The 23341-nt window shown below is 40.8% G+C and overlaps 1 protein-coding gene across 1 annotated transcript in view; it reads right to left on the bottom strand.

Moving 5' to 3' along the window:
• The window catches only part of LOC308415213 (transmembrane 9 superfamily member 2-like), a gene marked incomplete at both ends in the record, with an annotated part of 41790 nt that extends 35320 nt beyond the window's left edge, over positions 1-6470 (bottom strand). The window contains 2 exons of the mRNA XM_080910232.1: positions 1059-1126; positions 6276-6470. Of these exons, the coding sequence (XP_080766358.1) occupies positions 1059-1126; positions 6276-6470 (263 nt within the window). The remainder of the gene's footprint in view (positions 1-1058; positions 1127-6275) is intronic.
• Between the last annotated feature and the right edge of the window lie 16871 nt (positions 6471-23341).

Raw genomic sequence — 23341 nt, 5'->3', positions numbered from 1 at the left:
AAAAATAGGGTACAGAGCTAACAAAGAATACTCAATTGAGGAATATCAAATGGCTGACAAAAACCTACGGAAATGTTCAACATCCCTAGTCATCAGGGAAATGCAAATCAAAACAACCCTAAGATTCCACCTCACACCAGTCAGAACGGCTAAGATCAAAACTCAGATGACAGCAGATGCTGGTAAGGATGCCGAGAAAGAGGAACAGTCCTCCACTGTTGGTGGGGTTGTAAACTGGTACAACCACTCTGGAAATCAGTCTGGTGGTTTCTCAGAAAATTGGACATAGTACTACTTGAAGATCAAGTCATTCCACTTCTTGGCATATACGCCAAAGGTGCTCCAACATACAATAAGGAAATATGCTCCACCATGTTCATAGCAGCCTTATTTATAATAGCCAGAAGCTGGAAAGAACCCAGATGTCCTTCAGTAGATGAATGGATACAAAAATTGTGGTATATTTATACAATGGAGTACTACTCAGCTACCAGAAACAATGGCTTTATGAAATTCCTAAGAAAATGGATGCATCTAGAGAATATCATCCTGAGTGAGGTAACCCAGTCACAAAAGAACAGACATAATATGCAGTCACTAACTGGATACTAGCCCCAGAAAGCTCTGAATACCAAGAAACAACTCACAGACCATATGAAGCTCAAAAAAAGAAAGGCCAAAAAGTAGAAGCCTCAGTTCTTCTTAGAAAAAAAATTAACAGTAAGTGTATAGCACCCTCTCAGAGGGGGTACACCTAGACCTTAAATCATTAATAACTCAGGAGCTAAGAAAATAGCCTAGTGGCAATTTTTGGTATTTAAAAATCATTATGTTTAATCTTTACACACCAAGAAAACTTTGACTATTTCCATGTTACGTTTTGTTTTACATGTACTTTATGCTCATTGTAACTAGTACTGACAAAAATATATTCATATAGTTTTATGCCAAAATGCTTTTAAAAATCTGTACATGTATCTGTTTTTTTAAATAAAGTTGTAAGAAAAAATATCAAACTACATCTCCGAAGGTGTTTTTCTAACACATATGCTACTTACCTATCATAATCATAGAACATCACAGTTTCCACCGAGTACAGTTTATCAGCATACACCTGAATTGAGGACTAAAGAAAAGAAAAAGAACATTTACTAATAATACAATGAGTGGTGTTTCCAAAACACTGAATAAAACAGCTAAGAGGGAGCCTGGCCTCCTGCTGTTACCGTCAGCTAAATTTTTCTTGAAATCACTGTAGCCATGGCACTTTATCACAGCAGACACTGGGTTTCCTGGATGAAGACAATTTGTATCTCTACCATTCTTTTGTTTGTTTGTTTGTTTTTGAAACAGGATTTCTGTATATAGACCAAGCTGGCCTTGAACTCACAGAGAGTCTGCCTCTGCCTTTCAAGTGTTGGCTAGGATTAAAGGCTTAAACTGCTAAACCTGTCTTTGACCATTCTTAACTTTTAAAAAAAATAGTATAAAACCCTTTCAAAATGTTTTTTTTAAGCAGCAAATGCTTCTCTCCTGGGGGGTGGGCGGGGCATACACTTCAAATTCTCTAGTCAGCTTTTAAAACATTTTAAATTTTATTGTTATTTTATTGTTTTGCCTGCTTATATGTCTGTGCACCACCTACATGTGGCACCCAACGAGGCCAAACTGTAGTTATTGGATGGTAGTAGGAGAACAAAATTTCATAATGTAGTACTGGGAAGTATAAAATTCCAACTATAGTTTAAAATGTGTATTTGGAAACGTGTTATGTTCAAAAGAACCATGATAGTTTCTCATATAAATTATAGAAAAGATGAGACGCAGTATTCAGTAAATTGCTTTGAAAACTCGTCAGTAAGCTAGAGGTAAAGGTGAATCAGATCCTTATATCATTTATCACACAAAGATATGTTGATCTTGCATAAATATGAACATAAAGCATAAAGCTCTAAAGAAAACATGCGAGAATTATTTTATAAACTTGTGTGGAGTATAAAAGACCTTTTAGAATTGTACACAAAACTCAGAAGTCACTAAAGTTACACATTGAAATAAAAATTAAATTGTATAGATTGCAAAGAGGAACCATGTAAACCTAAAAGACAACAGATTACAATGAAAAATGTATTTGCCACATGTTCTAGACAAGACTATTCTCCTGACTTAAGAGTACGCCCTAACTGGCTGTGATGACGGTGAGTTAGGAAGATGTCAGTCTGCAAACCTGCAATCCTAGCAACTGGACAGGTGAAAAGAAAGGGATCTGGAGGTGAAACTGAGATCCATCCCTGGAACCCAAGAAAATGTGGGAGAACTGAGAATACCAAAGGACTGTCCTCTAACCTTCACAGGAATAAATAAAGGAGGGGGAAAGATGAAGAAAGAAGGGAAAAGAAGAAACCGAGGCCAGGCAAAAGTACCTTACAACTGTAAGTCCAGCACTCAGGAGAAGATGGAGGAAGCCAGTATTCAATGTACAGCTGTATTACATAGTGAGTTCTAAGTAAATCAGTGATAGAGCATAAGACCCTGTCTCAAAAAGAGAGAAAAAAAGGAAGGTGAAGAAAGAGAGGAGTTAAAGAGGGTGAGAATTAGAGAAAGAGAGCAAGATAGGGACAAAAAGGAAGGGAGAAGAAAGAAACAGAGGAAGAAAACAAAGAAAAAAGAAACAAAACTGGGGGAAAGAGGATGGCAAGAATAGACAGAGTGAGTAAAGGAGGGAGAAGGAGGGAAAGAGGATCCCAAATTCAAAGTGGAAGGATAGTTCAGCAATTAAGAGTATTTACTGTACAATCATGAGGCCAGGGTTCAGATCTTAGCACCCATTTTTAAAAGGGGGAGGAGGGAGTTTAACAAGAGGAAAAAACAAAAAAGAAATAAAGTATAGAAAGCAAAAAGGACAGAATGATAAAGAGGGAGGCAAAAAGAGGACAGAGAACGAAAGTTTAAAAAGACAGAAACAAACTCAGAGAAAAATAAAAGAGAAAATAGAGAAAGTAGTAAACACAGAAATAAAAGATGAAGGAAATAAAAAAGGAGCAGGAAAGTAAAGGAGGAAGAAAGGGGGAAGGGAGAAGAGAAAAAAGAAAGAGAAGACAGATATCTGGGAGGGGTGACACATATCTGTAGCGGCTATGGAGACAGAGGCATGAGGACCACCCATGAGTTCTAGGCCAGCCAGGTCTTTATAGTGAGTATCAGGCCAGACTCAGCTACAAAGCAAGACAGGAAACGGAAAGGAAAAGGTGGGGAGGGGAGTCACAGAGAGGGAAAGGGAAAAAAAGGAGAGAAGAAAAGGATGAGAGAGAACACAGGTTAGAGATGGTGAGAAGGGGGAGATGAAAGAAAACTGAAAAAAAATAAAAAAGGAAGGCAAGGGTGAGGGAAAGAGGAGGGGAGAAAGGTGACAAAGCAAAGAAACAGAATGCCGTAAGTAGAAGGGGAAGGAAGGAAATGAAAGACAGAATGAAAGAAGACAAAACAATATGAGAAAAAGAGAAAGAATGAGTGGATGTGAAAGGAAAAGAAACAAATAAGAAAGGGGAAATAAAAAAGAAGAAAATAAGAAAATAAATATGAGAGAGAAAAAGAAAAAGATCAGAACAAATGGAAAGAAAAAGTGGGAAAGAAAACAGAAAAGCAGAGGGAATAATAAGGATAGAAACAGGAGTGGGGGAAGAAAGTGAAAGACATGAGGCCAATAATGACATCACACACCTATAATCTCACCAGTTGGGAGGTAGGTACAGGAGATCAGAGTCCAAGAGCATCCTTGGCTAGACCTCAAGTTTCAAGTCAGCCTGGAATACCTGAGACCTAAGCACAACGTTGTGAAAGTTTCAAAGAACAAAATAAAAAAGGAAAAAGTAAGAAAGACTGAGAAAGGGGGACACAAAGACAGAATAGGAAACAGAAAAGCATTGGCTAAGGTAAAAGCAAAAAACCCCAAAGTAATAATAAAGGAATTAAGAAGAAAGTGTGAAACAGATGCAAGCCAGCATGACAGATAAAGAAGACGGGGGATGAGGTGGAAGAAATAGACAGAGAAACGAACAACAGGGAGAGGGAAAAGGCAGAATGAGGTGCAGAAATGCCATGGAAGTAAAAGGATAACACAAAAGGAATAAAACTAAAGACAGTAGAAAGAGAGACGATGGGAAGAAAGAAGAGGAAAGAGGAGAGAAGAAACAGAAAGGGAAAGTGAATGAAACCTCAAGAGAAAGAAAAGGGAGGACTAAAAGAACCAGAAATAACAAAAATAGGGGAAGGACAACAAAGAAGAGTAAAACCAAAGGCAAAAAAGGACACAGACAGGCGGGAGAGAGAAAATGAAAAAAAGAAAATAGTGCAAAGAAAAAAGAAAGGAAGGGGATTAAAAAAAATGAAAGAAGATAAAATATAGAAGAGGTGGGAGAGCTGTGCCATGACGTAAAATAACCTTCAAGCTCTGTTGTTAAAATGAGAAAGGTGCACAGAGTTGAGACAGGGGCAGCTGCTTTAAAGAATGAAGAGCAGAGCTTGGCTGTGCAGGCCTCTAGCCCAGCACTTGGAAGGCAGAGGCCGGTCTACAGAGTGAGTTCTAGGACAGACAGACAGAGCTACATAGAGAAGACGCAGGAGTCCTGTGCTATGCTGCAACCTGGAATCCCAGCACATCAGAGGCACAGGAAAGCAGATGCTGAGCCCCAGACTAGACTGTGTTACACAAAGACAACCTTCTCTTTAAAAAACGACTTCCCATTCCAGGAGACCTGACACCCTCACACAGGCATACATGTAGGGTAAACACCAATGCACACAAAATAACAATAATTTAATTTTCAAAAGCTGGGTGGTGGTGGCACATGCCCTTTCTCCCTGCAATGGTGGTGGGTGTGTTGTGTATGCAAACACACATGGATCTCTGAGTGAGTTCAAGGCCGGCCTGGTCTGCAGAGTGATATCCAGGGTTGTACAGAGTAACCCTGTCTTGAAAAACAAACAAATAAACAAGAAAGAGAGCAGGAGAAGGATGAGGATAAAGAAAGAAGAGAAAGAAACGAGAAATCCAATGCTATACCCTGCAATCCCAGCATTCTACAGGATTGAAACACAAGGGTGGCAGGCTGTCTTTGGAAATAAGTCTAGGCTAATCAAGAAAACCAAATCGCATTGGAAACTTACTAGTTACAATGAGCATAAAGTACATATAAAGCACAAAATATATTCATATAGTTTTATGTAAAAATACTTTTAAAATCTGTACATTTATCTCTGTTTTTTAAAATAAATTTAATTTAAAAAATAAAGATATTTAAAACAAAAGGAAAAAAAAAACCAAATCGCAAAGAAAACATTTTTTCAAGGATGCTCATCGCAGCGCATGCTTTTCTGCCTTTCATCCCGGCAAGCAGAAATAGAAAGCATGACGTCTGCCAATTCAAGACCTCACAGGGAGACCTTCTTACAAAACCAAAATGTGCTGAAATACAGTGATTACCGGGAAGACAGCTGGCATCACCAGCCTAGGCTATAGGAGACCAAGTCTCCAAAACTAATAATAATGATGACGATGATGATGATGATAATAATGTGTGGTAGCCCACATTCGAATCTGAACTTGAATAGATGCTGACTTCAAGTCTAGCCTAGATGAAAATCCTGACTTAAAAAGCACTCGGTGGGGGTGGGGAGGAAAAGAACAAAGGCAACAGAGACCACAGTTTCATTTCTTGAAATGCCCCGTGTGGCAAATGCTCCCCTTTCTGTACCACCTGCCTTTAGAAACAGGCAGGACAATGAGTGGTAATACATTTTGGGGGACCAGGGCAGCCAGAAGGAGCAATCAAGAATCAGAGCTGGAAAGATCCCCGGAGTGAGAACGGCGGAAAAATGGCAGGAGGGAACGAAGTCTTGAGGCAAGGAAAGCTAGTGGGGTGGGGGTACAGAGGAGAAGCTGAGGGAAGAGGGTGGGCTTTGGGCAGGGAGGTGGGACTGAGAGCGGGAGGAGGTGAGGAGGAAAGAGAATTCCCCTCAGGAGGCTAGAGTGGAGTAGGCCGCAGGGCCAGAGCCCGGACACAGTGAAGGAGCCTGGGCTAAGACCCACAGCCTGAAGGCACCAGCAGGAATGGGCAGGGCGAGGGGAGGGAAAAAGATGGGCTGGGAGGCGGTACAGATGCTGGGAGGACAGAACCCAGGAAGAAGTACGGCGCCATGCCAAGATGATGGGTTTGGAACCACCCAGCGTCTGGCACCTCGGCCTTCTAGGGCCTGGTTCTCCCCTTGCTCCTCACCTTACAGTAGGAGTTGGGATGGCCTTCCTCACAGTAGGTGATAGGAACCAGTCCTGGGAAGAAGAAAGCTTCACAGGTAGTGGCCAAGAAACACAGCAACAGCTGCCACTTCAGCCCGTGGAGGCCAGGGCAGAGCTTGGTATCCACGCCGTGACCACCAAGACCCATCTTAAAGGCCGTCTGCGGAAGAAGCATCCTAGAGAGAGACAAAATGGAAACCGAAGTACAAACGACCCACCAGGAAGTGAAACAATGAGTGGACGAGTGGGCAGGGATAAGAACGTTCCAGAAGAACCGTTAGACGCTCTTGCTAGCCTGTGGCTCAGGACCCTGTTGCTAGGACACCCGGCAGCGGAAGTTACTGGGCAGGCTAAGTGCGCATGCCTGCAGTTCGTGTACCCCGTGAACCTCACCCGGAAACAGGCCCAACTTTCCTGCCATTTTAGCCACACGTCAAACGGCCTCACAGGGGCGTCGACAGGAGGTGGGGGATGGGAGGCTTCATTTCAACCTCATCAAGTCTTACTTTTGAGGGTTTTTTTTTTCCCTAAGACTAAAATTATGGCATGGGGGTAGGGAGAGGTTCAGTGAGTAAAGGTGTTTGCTGTTAAGTCTGAGAACTCCAGTTTGATGCGGGCAACCAACACAGGAAAAAAGAGAACTACGCTCAACACACACAAGTTCTCTGACCTCCACAAGTTCGTCTTAACATGGCATATGTCCCCCACCAAATCAAATAAATAAATGTAATTAAGAAGTAAAAAGAAGATACTCTTAACCGCTTTATCAGCCCACCGCCACCTTTTCTGGCAGCAGAGTTTGTGACATGTATTGGGAGAAGGGGTACGTGTGGGTATGAAGATTTTATGGCCAAGCATCAGTGAACAGCTTTAATCCCAGAATTCTGATGACCAAAGCAGGTTGGATCTCTGGAAATTTGACGCCAACTAGGTAGCTAATTCCAGGCCATCCAGAACTACACAAATGAAATCATGTCTCAAAAGGAGGGTGCATGCATCAAGTTTTGACACATGAGGCCCCCACCTGCTCAGAGGAAAAGGGAGGGGATGGGGGAAGGATTGTGAGAGGAGGTGACTGGAAGGGAAGCAGGGAAGGGAATTTAAACGAATAAATAAAACTAATAATAAAATAAGCAAAGTTTTTAAAATATGAAGGGATAATCAGTCAAGAACTTTGATTCTAAATAACTGTCTTTGTAATGAGGTACTAAATAAAACAAAATAAGAGTATTTTTATTTTGTTCTAATTAAAATTAGCTTGCCCATTTGTTTTAAAATTTTGCTAACTGATTTGGGGGTAAGTTTTATTTTTCATTTCATTTTATTTATTTTATTTTAGACAGGGTCTCACTCTGTTGTCCTGTTTGCTACATAGACTATGCTGACCTTGAACTCACAGAGATCTTATTGGAGGCCATTGTGCCCCTGCTTTAATTTTTTTTCTTCCTCTCATCTCCTCTTCCCTTTTCTCCCTCCCTCCCCCTTTCACTATGTAGTCCTAATTAACTTACTATATTGACCAAGCTTGTATCAAATTCAGTGAATGCTCCTACCTCCACCATATACTTCCCAGGGTATTTGCTCTGGTTCAACAGAAGCCCTAATTATTTCTCCTTAGTTTTGAGACAAGGACTCACTAATGTGCTCAGATTGACCTTAAACTTACCCCTGTAGTTTATGTAGACATTGAAATGCAATGCCCTTGCCTCAGCCTCCTAACTCGAATTATGTCTGTGTAACCCGGCCTGGCTTATACTGTATGCTGTACACAAATTGGGGGCTCTTTACCTTCTGTTCTTTTCTGGACTGGAACAGTGGTCTGCCTGGGATGACTGGGATTAAAGTGCAAGAATTAAAGGTAGGTACCACTGTATTGAGCTTAATTTTCGTTTGAATCTGTATGTTTGTGTTTCTTTTTCTTGGACTATTGAACTAGAATACTGACCAGAATGCAGAGGATGCTTCTCAACCTTCCTTCCCATAGTCTTCGGTATGTGTATGAGAGGGGATAATCAGTCTTCTGTAACTGTTGATATCAACTCTGTATTTTTTCAGAGCTCTTTAACAGGTTAAGTTTGCTTCCCTTTCCCATGACAAAAGACATAAGATAAACAACTCAAAAAAATGAAGATTTACTGGGGCTCATGCTTTCAGAGATTTAAGGACTGATCACATAGTGAGGCAGAACTTCGTGGCAAAAGGATGTACCTGACAAAAAGTTATTATCTTCACATGAACCAGGAAATAGGAAGGGCTGGAAGGGAGCCAGGAGCCAGATATGCAGTACAAAGATGTGCCCTGGTTACTTACATAATTTTTCATCCTTTTACCCCTTGATCCTCCTGCCTTTACCTCCTCAGTTCTGAAAATACAGGCACTTAGGAAGGGACTACTTCATGTACATGCTACAGTAAAGAATTTCATTGTCTCATGGGAATGCTCCAATGTCCATTTTTCCATGACAAGGTAGTAACTTATTGATAACTCCATCTTATGTGAAGTAACTGAAACCAGAAGAAGAAAACTTAAATTATCCTAGTCTACCTAGCTACTATATAAAAAGGGTGAGGCTAGCCAGTCATGGTGCATGCTGTTCATCCCAGCAGAAGGCAGGAGAACCATAAATCAGGGTAGCCTGGGTTACACAGCTAAAACTAGGCCAGCTCCGGCCACCTGAGACTATATCAGAACCAATCAAGGGGAGGGGGAATTAACAGTAACACAAATAATAATAAAAGAAAAAAGAAGAGGTTAGAAAGAAGGTCTAATGCTTAGTATAGTTATCAAATTAAATAGTAGAAAAAGGAAACATAGAAAAAGTTAAGTGTGTAGCAGTACAAAAATAACCGGATGTATCTGTTAAAATTCAGTCTGCATCAATTAAAAATAGTTCAAAAATAAACAACCCAAAAAGTTATTTGGGACATAAGAATCTCAAGGGAGGAGATTGTGACCATATTTGTGGTGATTTGAATGAGAATGATCTCCATAGGTTCATGTGTTTATGTAGCCACGCTTGAAGAAATTGCTTGGAAGGATTCAAATATGTGGCCTTGTTGGGGAAGGTGTGTCACTGGGGCTGGGCCCCAAACTCTGTAAAAACCCACACCATTCCCAGTTAGTGCTCTCTCTCCTTACTACCCCCGCTCTCTCTGAATTGTAGTTGCTGTCTCCGGATGTGAGCTCTTGGCTACTGCTCCAGTACCATCCCTCATTCCTGCCTGCTGTTGCGCTCATTACCATGATGGTCATGGACTCTAACCCTCTGGAAGCATGAGCTCCAATTGATGTTTTATTTTTACACATTGCCTTGGTCAGGGTTTTTTTTTTTTTTTTTTTTTTTTTGCCATATCAATAGAGAGGTAACTGAGACAATACCTAAAGAAATTAAAACACGAAGCTGTAGAGATGACTCAATGGTTAAGGGCATTGGATACTCTTCCAGAGTACACGGGTTCCGTTCTCAGCAGTTCACAATCTGTCAAACTCCACTTCCAGATTTAGTGCCTCTTCTAGCCTCCATAGGAATCATGCACACATGTGGTACTCATACATGCATGCAGAGAAAACATCCATACTCGTAAAAAAAAAAGAGATTAAAACATGATATTTGTGATGTGTGGTGATAGCAAACAAGGGTGTTCTGGTCATATTAAAGAAAATAAATATAAATATAAATTAATATATTAATGTACCAACTAGATCTCAAACAGTTAAATTTCTAAGTTTCTAACCATGTAAGAATAATGTAAGGTGTCTTAGTTAGGGTTTTGTTGATGTGAAGAGATACCATGACCAGGCCAACTCTTATAAAGGAGAACATTCAATTGAGGGTGGCTTACGGTTTCAAAAGTTTTGTCCATTATCAGCATGATATAAACATGGCTGTGATCAAGCAGACATGGTGCTAGAGAAGGAGCTGAGAGTTCTGCATCTTGATCTGAAGGCAGCAGAAGGAGACTGTCTTCTGCAGGCAGGTAGGAGGAGACTGGAATTCCACACTGGGTATAGCTTAAGCACCAGTGACCCCTATAGTGCTACACTTCTTTCAACAAGGCCACACCTCCTAATACTGCCATTAGATATGGTCCAAACATTCAAACACAAGCGGGGGGGGGGGGGCACACCTATTCTAACCACCACATTAAATTCTATGTATCCAACAGTTCATTGTGTAAACACCAATTTTAAATATTTGGACAAAGAAATATTGTGATGCCATGGAATCTTACCAGCCCCAGAAGACATACTATATCTTTTGTAGCATGCATATAGAGCCAGACTAGACTATCTCCGGGGCTTCCTACCTTGGCTTTTTTCTTCCCAGTTTTTCAAGATGTAATTATATTTCTTCTAAACTGATAACACATATCTTATTATGGTTTACTCCTCTTTAAAACAATCTACTGACCAGGCCTTGTGGTGCCATCCTGTAAGCACAGCTACACCCAGACACTGATTCAGGAGGATGCAAAAATCAGGGTTTTTCTTAGTTACAGAGCATGTTTGAGGAAGCCTAGACACCGAGACCCTGTAATCAAAAGGAGAAAATATAAAAGGGTGCTGCAAAGAGAGGTCAGTGATAGAACGATTGGCTAGCATGTGTAAATCCTGTTTGATTCTTTGTGCTGCTAATCATTATCATCACCATCATTGTCACCACCATCATCATCATCTTCATCATCATCATAACAGAGGTAAAGCTAGCTGTGGTGGTTTGGATATGCTTGGCCCAGGTAGTGGCACTATTAGAAGGTGTGACCTTGTTAGAACAGGTGTGGCCTTGTTGGATGGAGTAAGTGTGTCACCATGAGCTTCAGCTTTAATACCCTAGTCCTAGCTGCCTGGAAGTGAGTATTCTTCTAGCAGCCTTTAGATGCACTGTGTCTGCCTGGATGCTGCCATGCTTCCTCCTTGATGATAATGGACTGAACCTCTGAACCTGTAAGCCAGCCCCAGTTAAATGTTGTGCTTATAAGAGGTGCCTTGGTCATGGTGTCTGTTCACAGCAGTAAATCCTAACTAAGACACTAGCGAAGAAATAGCTTCAACCTCCCATCCTCCCATGATCTTCCTCTTCTCCTGTACTGGACCTCAGACCTGGTGTACCTGGCAGGATACAACTGCTTCAAGGCAAAAAAAAAAAAAAAGAGAGAGGAGATGGACTGAAGCCCTGCATCTCTGGGGAAATCTCGGGTACTGGCTGACATTGCCAAGAGGAGTCAGTGAAGATGGAAGAAGTAGAAGGCAATAGAGAACTGGCTATTTTGACTGCTGGGAAAAAAAGTGTGTAAGCTAGTATCCAGGAGAGAAACTTAAAGCTCTGCTCTCCTTTGTGATGAGCTCTTTATACATACATACATACATACATACATACATGGGCAGGTATGGTGGCCATATAATCAAGCCAAATCCAGTGACATATATATGTGTGAATGTGTGTGTAGATACAAATATAGATAGGTATAGGTATAAATATAAATATAGATATATAATCAAAATGAAAGTAGTATAGTCATAATCTGGGTGCACTGGCCTCTGCTTTTGTGAGACCAGAGGGAGGGGTGCAGAGGCAAAAGGAAAGGAGATGAAGAAATTAGCCTCTATTACTACCCACTTCTCTTTATGGCAGTGCCCATAGATCATGAGCCCATAGACTCAAGAAGAATGAGTGTCTCTCTGGGAATAAATATATCCTAGGGATGGAGCTAAGGTGCCTGGTTAAGGCAGATCCTGGAAGACCAGAGGCATGTTAGCTCATTAATCATTTGTCATCCTCAGAGTGTTAGCTATTGTTGACACTGGCACTGGTGGTACTTTAGTCCATGGGAATCTATATTGTTTTTCCTGGCTAGCTACATACATAGGCGGGTATGGTGGTCATATGGTCAAGCCAAATCCAGTGATTGATTTGTGTCAGTCATTTGACTCCTAGCCACAAACAATTTATGCTTCTCTTGAAGCTGAACATATCCTAGGGGCAGCAACCACTCAAAGCAACCACCCAGGAGTTCTAACTTTGAGTGAAGAATGTGACAATTATGGTAAGGGAATACCTCCTCAGGGGCTGCTAACATTGAGAGCGATGATCAGAGTCCACCAGAACCTGTTGCCTGCTCGGCACATCAGTATAATATGGGCAACACGTAGCCCTACACTGCCCTCGTGTGGCCAGTATAGAAACCAGATGAAAACTAAACAAAGACCTGGGCCTGCAATTATAAAGCACCAATTGTATGAAGGGCCAGATTATATTCAGACACCATGCCACCAATAAGGATATTCAACATGAGTCAGGTATCTTGGAACCAGATGTCCTCGGACCCCAAAGTAAATAATAAAGTTATGTTATATAACTTTTTGGCAGTGTGTCACTTTTGTATGATTCTATATAAATTTAGCCTGCCCCTTTGTGTCTGGTTTTGGACCTGTGTGTAACTCACCTGTGTGTGACCATAAATCCAGGATGTACCTAGGTGCCTGCTAGCAGCTGCCTACCTAACAGCCTTTGGTCCGAAAAGCACTGGGTTATTCTATAATCATTATTCATTGGCTCTTAGTAGAAGGAAGTCAGGCAAGCAGAGCTCTGCCCTAAGAAGGGCTCCTGAGACCCTGACACCTTCTGCTTATCACTTCATTCTTGGATTCACGAAAACGAGGGGTTTTGTGGTTTTTATCACCATGGTCTTGACACTGGCTCCAAAGGAAAAACAAACAAACAAAACAAAGATCAACAATTGGTTTAAAAAATCATAGAAAAATGATTAGCATGAAGTGAGTGAAACAGCTCCAAAGATTTTTTAGTGGTATAATAATTTGTTTAAAATGCCTGTCTATATTGAATAAAGACTATTAAACATACTTGAAATAGAATTTTTATTATAATGATAGAGAACATTGTGTGTTTTCCAGAGAAACAAAACAGATAAATGGGGAGATAGATAGACAGATGGTTAGATGGACGGAGAGGGAGATTTACTGTAGAAAATTGGTTTACTCAATTGTAAAAGCCTAGGAGACTGTCTGCTCTACACAATCGTTTGAGCTAGTAAAGCTAGTGAAAGAATCCCATCAGAGCCCAAAGACTTTCGAATTGGGAAGCTGATAATATGTCTTAATCTGAGTCTGAAAGTCCACAAATCAGGTGCCAAAATCAAGAGGACAAATGTGAGCGACCCATCTCAAGCAGAGGGAGTGGATTTTTCTTTGTATTTCTTTTTGTTGTTGTTAAATTCTGGCCCTCAGTGATTGTATGGCAGCTATCCGGATTGATCTTCTTTATTAAATATATCAAGTCAAACAAATGCTTCGGTCTTTCAGCAACATTCTCACAGACACACACAAAAATATGCACACAATCAGCAAACAATAGAAGTAAGAACCAGTACTATTGCCAAAACACCCCCCAATAAAACTAACTAACTTTCTTTCTTTCTTCCTTTCTTCCTCTCTTCCTTGCTTTCTTGATTTCTTTCTGTTTGTTTGAGAAAGTGTTTCTCCATGTAGTCCAGCTGTCTGGCACTAGTTCTATAGACTAGACAAACCAAAAACTCAGAGATCCTCCTTCATCTGCCTTCCAAATGCTGGAATTAAAGGTTTATATGCCATCACATCTGGTTGATATTCTTTTTTCAAAGGTTGTGTGTGTATATGTATATGTATGTGTGTGCATGGTGTGCATGTATGTGTGTGTGTAGGCCAGAAAAGGTATTGAAATCCTTAGAGCTGGAGATTCAGGCAGTTGAGAGCTTCCGGACATGAGTGCTAAAACCAAGCTCAGTTTTTTTTTCTGAGTGCAGTATGGACTCTTAACCACTCTCCAGCCACCAAAAATACATTCTTATATTTTCAGTTAATTCATTGGGGTGTGTGTGTGTGTGTGTGTGTGTGTGTGTGTGTGTGTTTCTGGGTGTGTACTGAGGTAATCTACCAGTGCAAAGATAATACAAGATTACACTTCTAAAAAATGCACATCTCATAGTATACATACAAATTAACTCAAAATAGAGAAAGAGCAAAGTTTTAGAGTTAAAACAATTAAAACAATGAACCAATAAAAATAAAGCACAGAGAAACACTTCGAAAACTTGGGTTAAATAAATACTTTGTAGATAAGGACCTGGAAGAATGGTTCACCAGTGTTCAGACCCCAGCATCCCTACAGAGTAGCTCGCAGCTGCTTGTAACTCCAGATCCAGGGAAACCAATATACTCTTGTGGACTCTGTGGGTTTGCCACTACACACACACACAAACACACACACACACACAAACACAGTAACATGAGTATTTAAAAAAATAACGATGGGTAAAATGCAGTATGAAACAGGAGGCTAGGCTGATTCCATTACAGGGCTCAAATTGACAGTTCAGTTTGCACTCTTCTCCAGCAACAGTTTCCAGCATCCCCCACCCCCACGCCCCAGCAATGGTTCTGGAATGTCCCTAGAGATAGAGGCAACAGATAAAGGTAAAGGTCACCTACCCTTGTTTACATTTCCCCTAATATGCTTTAAATTGGACCTGTGGGCCTGCTTCAGGGTCTTTCCAGCTTTGTAGATAGTAGACCTCAGCATGGTAGACTTCTGCAGAATAAAACACTCTTTGAGTTTACGTACTATTTGAGTCAGGGATAACATTCTTTGGCAAATCATGAACCCTTGCAGTATATGTCATTTGTGAACACAATTTTGGCTTTATCAATTTGTGTCTTGTTTGCATACCAAAAGCTATCTTGCAAATAGAACCAGGTATGGTGGCTCTCTTCAGTAATTTTAGCAAAATGAAGGTAAAGCCTACCACCTTTGCGATTTGGTCTTGTAGAATGTTGGGATTACAGGACATGGCACTGTATTTCTCCTTTCTTTCTTTTTAATTTTTTTATTGGATATACTCTGCATTTACATTTCAGATGATATCTCTTTCCCTCTATCCCATCTTCCCTCCTCCTCCCAATGGCTCTATGAAGGTGCTCCCTTTCCCAACCACCCTCTCCCACCTCAGTGCCTTTGCATTCCCCTACACTGGGAAAATGAGCCTTCACTAGACCAAAGGCCTCTCCTTCCATTGATGCCAGAGAATGTTATCCTCTGCTGCATATGTACCTGGGGCCATGGGTTTTGCCATGTGAACTCACTGGTTGGTGTTTTAATCCCAGGGAGCTGTGGTGGCTTTGGTTAGTTGATAATTTTGTTCTTCCGATTAGGTTGCAGATCCTTTCAGTTCCTTCAGTCCTTTCTCTAGCTCCTTCTTTGGGGTCCTCATGGTCAGTCTGATGGTTAGCTGCAAGAATCCTCCTCTGTATCAATATGGCCCTGGAAGACCCTCTAAGGAGGCAGTCATATCAAGCTCTTGCCAGTAAGCACAACTTGGTATCAGCAGTAGGGCTTGGGTTTATTGGGTGCACATGGGGCATATCACCAGGTGAGGCAGTCTCTGAATGATCTTTTGTGCAATCCCTGATCCTCTATTTGTCCCTTTATTTTCTCCCATGAACGTTTTGTTCTCCCTTTTAAGAAAGACTGAGGCATCCACTTTCTGGCCTTCCTTCTCTTTGAGTTTCTTAAGGTCTGTGACTTGTTTCTTGGGTATTCTGAGCTTTTTAGTATCCACTTATAACTGAGTACATACCATGAGTGTTCTTTTGTGACTGGGTTACCACACTCAGGTTGAAATTTTCTAGTTCCATCCATTTGCCTAGGAATTTCATGAACTCATTGTTTCTAATAGCTGAGTAGTACTCCATTGTGTAAATGTACCACAATTTCTGTATTCATTTCTTTGTGGAAGAACATCTGGGTTCTTTCCAGCTTCTTTCTCCAAATCCTTGTCAGCATCTGCTGTCACCTGAGTTTTTGATCTTAATCATTCTGACTGGTGTGGAGTGGAATTTTAGGGTTGTTTTGATTTGCATTTTCCTGATGACTAGGGATGTTGAGCATTTAGGTACTTCTCAGTCAGTTGAGATTTCTTTATTTAGTTCTGTACCTCATCTTTAATAAGATTATTTGATTCTCTAGAGTCTAACTTCTTGTTTTCTTTTTATATATTGGATATTAGCCCTCTATAGATGTAGAATTGGTAAAGATATTTTTCCCAATTTGTTGGTTGCTGTTTTGTCCTATTGACAGTGTCCTTTGCCTTACAGAAGCTATGCAATTTCATGAGGTCCCATTTGTCTATTCTTGATCTTAGAGTATAAGCCATTGGTGTTCTAGTTGGAAATTTTCTCCTGTTCCAGTGTTCTAAGCTCTTCCCCACTTTCTGTTCTTTTGGTAAGATGGCCATTTTTACAATGAGGTCTTCTTCAATTTCTTTTTTCAGAGACTTGAAGTTATTGTCATACAAATCCTTCACTGCTTGGTTAGGGTCACACCAAGGTATTTTACATGTTTTGTGACTATTGTGAAGGGTGTCAGTTCTCTAATTTCTTTCTCAGCCTGTTTGTTTTTTGAGTAGAGGAAGGCTACTGATTTGGTTGAGTTAATTTTTTACCCAGCCACTTTGCTGAAGTTATTTATTATCTGTAGAAGGTCTCATGGAATTTGTGGGGTCACTGAAGCAAATAGTGATATTTTGACTTCTTCCTTTCTAATTTGTATCCCTTTGACCTCTTTTTGCTGTCTGATTGCTCTGGCTATTGCTTCCAGTACTATATTGAGTAGGTAGGGAGAGAGAGGACAGCCTTGTCTATCCCTGATTTTAGTGGGATTGCTTCAAATTTCTTATCAGTTATTTTGATGTTTGCTACTGATTTGCTGTATATTGCTTTTACTATGTTTAGGTATGAACCTTGAATTCCTGACCTGTCCAAGACTTTTAGCATAAAGGGGTGTTGAATTTTGTCAAATGCTTTCTCAGAATCTAGAGAGATGATCATGTGTTTCAATGTCCAGGAAATCACTCTGCAGACCAGGCTGACCTTGAACTCACTCAGAGATCTGTCTGTGTTTGTACACCCTACACACCCACCACCTGTGCAAGGATAAAGGGCATGTGCCCCCACCACCCAGCTTTTTAAAATGAATTTACTTTTATTTTGTGTGCATTGGTATTTTCCATATATATATATATATATATATATATATATATATACCTGTGTGAGGACGTCTCCTGGAATGTGAGGTATTTTTTAAGGAATCAGGAGGGTCCAAAGTTCAATCACACTGTCTTAGTTTAGGATACTATTGCTATAACCAACAGTTAAGATAGAGTGGGAAAGGTTCATTCAGCTTGCACTTCCACTCTGTTGATCATCTCTGAAGGAAGTCAGGACAGGAACTTGAACAGAGCAGGAACCTGCAGGCAGGAGCTGATGAAGAGGCCATGGAGGGGTGCTTTATACTAGATTGCTTTCCCTGGCTTATTCAGCCTGCTTTCTCATAGATCCCAGGACAACCACAATGGGCTGGGCCCTCCACCATCAGTCACTAATTAAGAAATGCCCTACAGGCTTGCCTACAGAGCAATCTTATGGAGGTATTTTCTCAATGCGCCTCTCAGGTGACTCTAGCTTTCCTCAAGTGAACACAAAATTAGTGAGCACAGTCATCCTCAGCTATGTATCAAGTCTGAGGCCAGACTAGGCTGAAGGAGACATTGTTTCAAAAGGAATAAATGATTAGGGAGAAAAAAGAAAGGGGAAAGAAGAGAGAAGAGATGTATAAAAAGGAGCTCCAGGTCTGTTATGGAGAGGCTAAGGGTAAGGAATAGTGATGAATGCTTCCCTTGGTAAATTGGTGAGATAAAATTAGGAAATTAAAATAAAATGTAATTAATTAAAATCAAAGAAAGGGGCTGCCAAGCTGGGCAGTGATGGTGCATGTCTTTAATTCCAGCACTTGGGGAAACAGAGGCAGGAAGATATCTGAGTGAGTGAGGCCAGCTGAGTCTAGGGAGAAAGTTCCACAGATAACCAGGTGTACATATAGAAACCATGCTCCCAAAAATCAGAAAAAGGGGGGGGGATGGGATGGGAGGGGAGAGGAGGGAAGAGGAGATGTGGGGAGGAGGAGAGGAGAGGAAAGGAGAGGGAAGAGAGAAAGGAGAAAAAGGAGAGGAAGGACAGAGAAAGAGGTGTCCAAACAGCATCGTGAACAGTGGCATACACCTTTAATCCTAGATCTTGAGAGGCAGGAGATCAGGAACTTGTGGCTAGCCACCTAAAGAAACCCTCTCTGTCCAGGCATGGTGACTCACACCCTTAAACCCAGCACTTGAGAGGCAGAGACAGGCAGATCTCTGTAAATTTCAGGACAGCCTGGTCTACAGAGCAAGTTCCAGGACAGCCAGGGCTACACAGAAAAACCCTGTCTCAAAGCCCCCAAACACACCAAACTCTTTCAAACAAATAAACAAACAAACCAATGGGGTTGGAAGATAGCTTATGGGTAGTGGATCTTTCTGTTAAGCCTGATAGCTTGAGTTTGACCCCTCTACATGGAAGGAAAAGAAAACTAATTCCTTGAAGTTGTTTTCTGACCTCCACCCATGCAACATAGCATATGTACATCTACATACATATATAAAAGTAAATAAATGTGATATATGAAGAAAGGTAAATGCAATTAGCTATACAGAGAACGTAAAGGAGAGTTTGAGCTAGGTAAAGTTGCAGCATGTTTGCAATCCCAACACTGGGGGTTAGAGGCAAGAAGATTAGGAGCTCAAGGCCAGCCTTCTCTCTACAGTATGTTTCACGTCAGCACTTGATGTATAAGGCCCTGTCTTCAAGCAAACAAACAACTAAGGCTTTTCAGCTCGTGTGGTATTTTACGGAAGGAGGAACTGGTTTCAGATCGAAAGTGTGGATTTAAACATGGTATACCCTGAGAAGCACAAGTGGGCAGAGTAAAGTTACAGATACATGCATGGCTCTAGAATGTTGATTCTGTGTTGGAGTTCATGGTTTGGGAATGAGAGAAGAGACAGTGCAGTACAAGAAGATCATATAAGACCCATCTTTGAAAATTTCAGTGACAGCACTTTCAGATTTGGTGCTGCCGATTTGGTGAAGGAGCAGAAAGAGATCTGTGTTGAAAACCTGAAGAACGTGATGTCTTAATAAAAGGAGAATTTGGCTATTAGGGAAGAGTGTTACAAGGAGAAAGTGGACCAGACAGAGGCTCAAAGGCTGCAGCAAATAGTAGAAAAAATTTTTTTTTGTTTGGTAACATGGGTATCATGAATAAAAAGAAAGAATCCTCTGGGTTCTGGGTCACTGGAGCACACAAGCAATCCCAGCACTAGGTGCAGAACAGAGGAGCGGGAGATTGCCCGGCTACATAGGGAGTTCAAGGCCAGATTGAGATGGATGAGACTCTATCAAAAAGAAAGAAAGAGGAGAGAGAGAGAGAGAGAGAGAGAGAGAGAGAGAGAGAGAGAGAGAGAGAGAGAGAGAGAGAGAGACAGAGACAGACAGAGAGACAGAGACAGACAGAGAGAGAGAGAGAGAGAGAGAGAGAGAGAGAGAGAGAGAGAGAGAGAGAGAGGCACAAGCATTCTTCTTCTTCCTTTAAAAAGAGAGGGAGGAAGGAAGAGTGGAAGAGAAAGCTAGCTATTGGAGGGGATTATCAGATAAAAGCCAGATGTGGGTTTAGAGCTAAGTGAGAGGTGATAAAATGAGCTACTTGATGTAGATAGCTCATTTTATTTGCTTACTTCTTAAGTTACAGAAGTGCAAGAATACTATATAACCCCTTTAAAAATCATAGACATTGGTGCACACCTTTAACCACTGGTCTGCATTGCCCCAACTCCACAACAGCAAGGGCTGCATAAAGAAACCCTGTCTCAAAACAAAAGAAAGCAAAATGATTACTGAGAAGACTAAAATTCCCTTTGATAACTACCGTTAAGCTGAGTTTCTCTCCCATCTTCCATAAATAAGCTTTGTTATGTGGTTGGTGTGTTTTTCCTGATTTTTTTATTTGTACACAAACATATATACACAGTGGTATATACACTTGTGCTATTTTTTTGGAATACCATGACATAGAATGGACTACTTAATTGATTAAGATATGATATTAAAGTAGCATAATATCATGGGCTAAAAGAGATGATGTTGTGCTCAGGAGCACTTATTCCTCTTGCAGAGGACATGAGTTCAGTTCCCAGAATACATATCAGGCCCTCAAAACTGCTTGTACTTTCAGTTCCAGGGCAACTCAGTTGGCACCTGCATGCATTCGGTATACATAAACTCGTGCAGGCACACATAAATGCACATAGTAAATAAATACATAATTTTTAAAAGTATCTTACCTTACATGACTATTTCTCCCTTTTTTTCTTTTTTGAAACAGGTCCTCATGTCCCTCAGGCTGGCCTTGAACTTACTGTGTAACCAAGGATGGCCTTGCATTTCCGATCATCCATTTCTTTTTTTTTTTTTTTAAAGATTTGTTTATTTATTTTATGAGCACACTGCAGCCGTCTTTATGCACATCAGAAGAGGGCATTGGACATTATTACAGATGGTTGTGGGCCACCATGTGGTTGCTGGGAACTGAACTCAGGACCTCTAGAAGTGCTCTTAAACACTGAGCCATCTCTCCAGCCTGATCATCCACTTCTTTTTTTAATCTTTTTAAATTAAATATTTTATTATTAATTATATATAAATTATTAATAAATAATTTAATGTCAAATATTATCACCTTTCTCCCCTCTCCCAACCCCTGCCTCATCTCCTTGTTTCCCTGAAGATGCTCCCCCTCCCACCCACACACTCCCAACTCATCAACCTGGCATTCCCCTACACTGAGGAAATGAGCCTTCACAGGACCAAGGGCTTCTCGTCCCATTGATGCCAGACAATGACGTCTTCTGCTACATATGCAGCTGGAGTCATGGGTCCCTCCATGTGTACTCTTTGGTTGGTGTTTTAGTCCCTGGGAGCTATGGGGACTTTGGTTGGTTGATATTGTTGTTTTTCCTATGGGGTTGCTAACCCCTTTTGCTCCTTCTGTCCTTTCTCTAGCTCCTCAATTGGGGGCCCTGTGCCATGTCCAATGGTTAGCTGCAAGCATCCTCATCTATATTAGTAAGGTTCTGGCAGAGACTCTCATGAGACATCAGTATTGGGTTCCTGTCAGCAAGCACTTCTTAACATCAGCAATAGTGTCTGGGTTTGGTGGCTGCATATGGGGTGGATGCCCAGGTGAGGCACTCTCTGAATGACTTTTTCTTCTGTCCCTGCTCCAATCTTTGTTCCCGTATTTGCTCCTGTAAGTGTTTTGTTCTACCTTCTGAGAAGGACTGAGACATCCCCATTTTGGTCTTCATTCTTTTTGAGCTTTATAAGGTCTGTGGATTGTATCTTGGGTATTCTGAGCTCTTGAGCTAGTTCCCACTTATCAGTGAGTACATAACATGTGTGTTCTTTTGTGACTGGGTTACCTCACTCAGGATGATAGTTTCTAGTTCCATCCATTTGTTTAGGAATTTTATAAAGACATTGTTTCTAATAGCTGAGTAGTACTCCATAGTGTATATGTACCATACTTTCTGTATCTATTCCTCTGGTGAAGGACATCCGGCTTCTTTCTAGATTCTGGCTATTATAAATAAAGCTTCTATGAAATCCACTTATCAGTGAGTATATACCATGAGTGTTCTTTTGTAACTGGATTATCCCACACAGGATGATATTTTTAGTTCCTTTATTGGCTTAAGAATTTCATGTAGTCATTGTTCTTAAGAGCTAAGTAGTACTCCATTGTATAAATGACACATTTTCTGTATCCATTCCTCTGATGAAGAACATCTGGGTTCTTTCCAGCTTTTGGCTATTATAAATAAGGCTGCTGTGAACATAGTGGAGCATGTGTCCTTGATATATGTTGAAGCACCTTTAGGGTATATGCCCAGGAGTGGTATAGCTGGGTGCTCAGGTAGCAATAAGTCCAAGTTTCTGAGGATCTGCCAGACTGATTTCTAGAGTGGTTGTACCAGCTTACAATTACACTAACAATGGGAGAGTGTTCTTTCTCCACATCCTCACCAGCATCTGATGTAACCTGAATTTTTGAATTTAGCCATTCTGACTGGTGTGAGGTAGAATCTCAGGGTTGTTTGGTTTTACATTTCCCTGATAACTAAGGATGTTGAACATTTCTTTAGGTGTTTCTCAGCCATTTGTTATTCCTTAGTTGAGAACTCTTTGTTTAGCTCTGTACCCCATTTTTAATAGGGATATTTGATTCTCTGAAGTGTAACTTCTTGAGATCTTTGTATATATTGGATATTAGCCCTCTATTGGAAGTAGGGTTAGTAAAGTTCTTTTCCCAATCTGTTGGCTGCTGTTTTGTCTTTTTGACAGTGTCCCTTGTGTTACAGAAACTTTCCAATTTTATGAGGTCCCATGTGTCAATTCTTTTTTTAAAGATTTATTTATTTTATATATGTGAGTACACTGTAGATCTTTCACTTGCTTAGTTAGGGTTACACCGAGGTCTCTTCTCCAAAATTGACCATATAATCAGTCACAAAAGTGGCTCCAACTGATACAAGAAGATTGGAATAATCCCACGCATTCTACCAGATCACCATAGACTCTGACGTTTCTTCAATAACAACAAAAACAACAGAAAGCCCACATACACATGGAAGCTAAACAATGCTCTACTCAATGATAACCTGGTCAAGGAAGAAATAAAGGATGAAATTAAAGACTTTCTGGAATTTAATGAAAATGAAGGCACAATATGCCCAAACTTATGGGATACAATAAAAGTAGTGCTGAGAAAAACTCATACCTGTGAGTGCCTCCAAAAAGAAACTGGAGAGAGCATGCATCAGCAACTTGACAGCACAGCTAAAAGCTTTAGAACAAAAGGAAGCAGATACACCCAAGAGGAGTAGATGGCAAGAAATAATCAAACTTAGGGCAAAAATAGACCAAATAGAAACAAAAAGAACCATACAAAGAATCAACAAAACCAAGAGCTTGTTCTTTGAGAAAATCAGCAAGATTGGTAAACTCTTAACCATACTAACTAGAGGGCACAGAGAAAGTATCCAAATTAACAAAATCAGAAAGAAA

Source organism: Micromys minutus (assembly GCF_963924665.1).
Source record: "Micromys minutus genome assembly, chromosome: X".
Lineage (NCBI taxonomy): Eukaryota > Metazoa > Chordata > Mammalia > Rodentia > Muridae > Micromys > Micromys minutus.
This window is presented reverse-complemented; position numbering and strand designations above follow the sequence as displayed.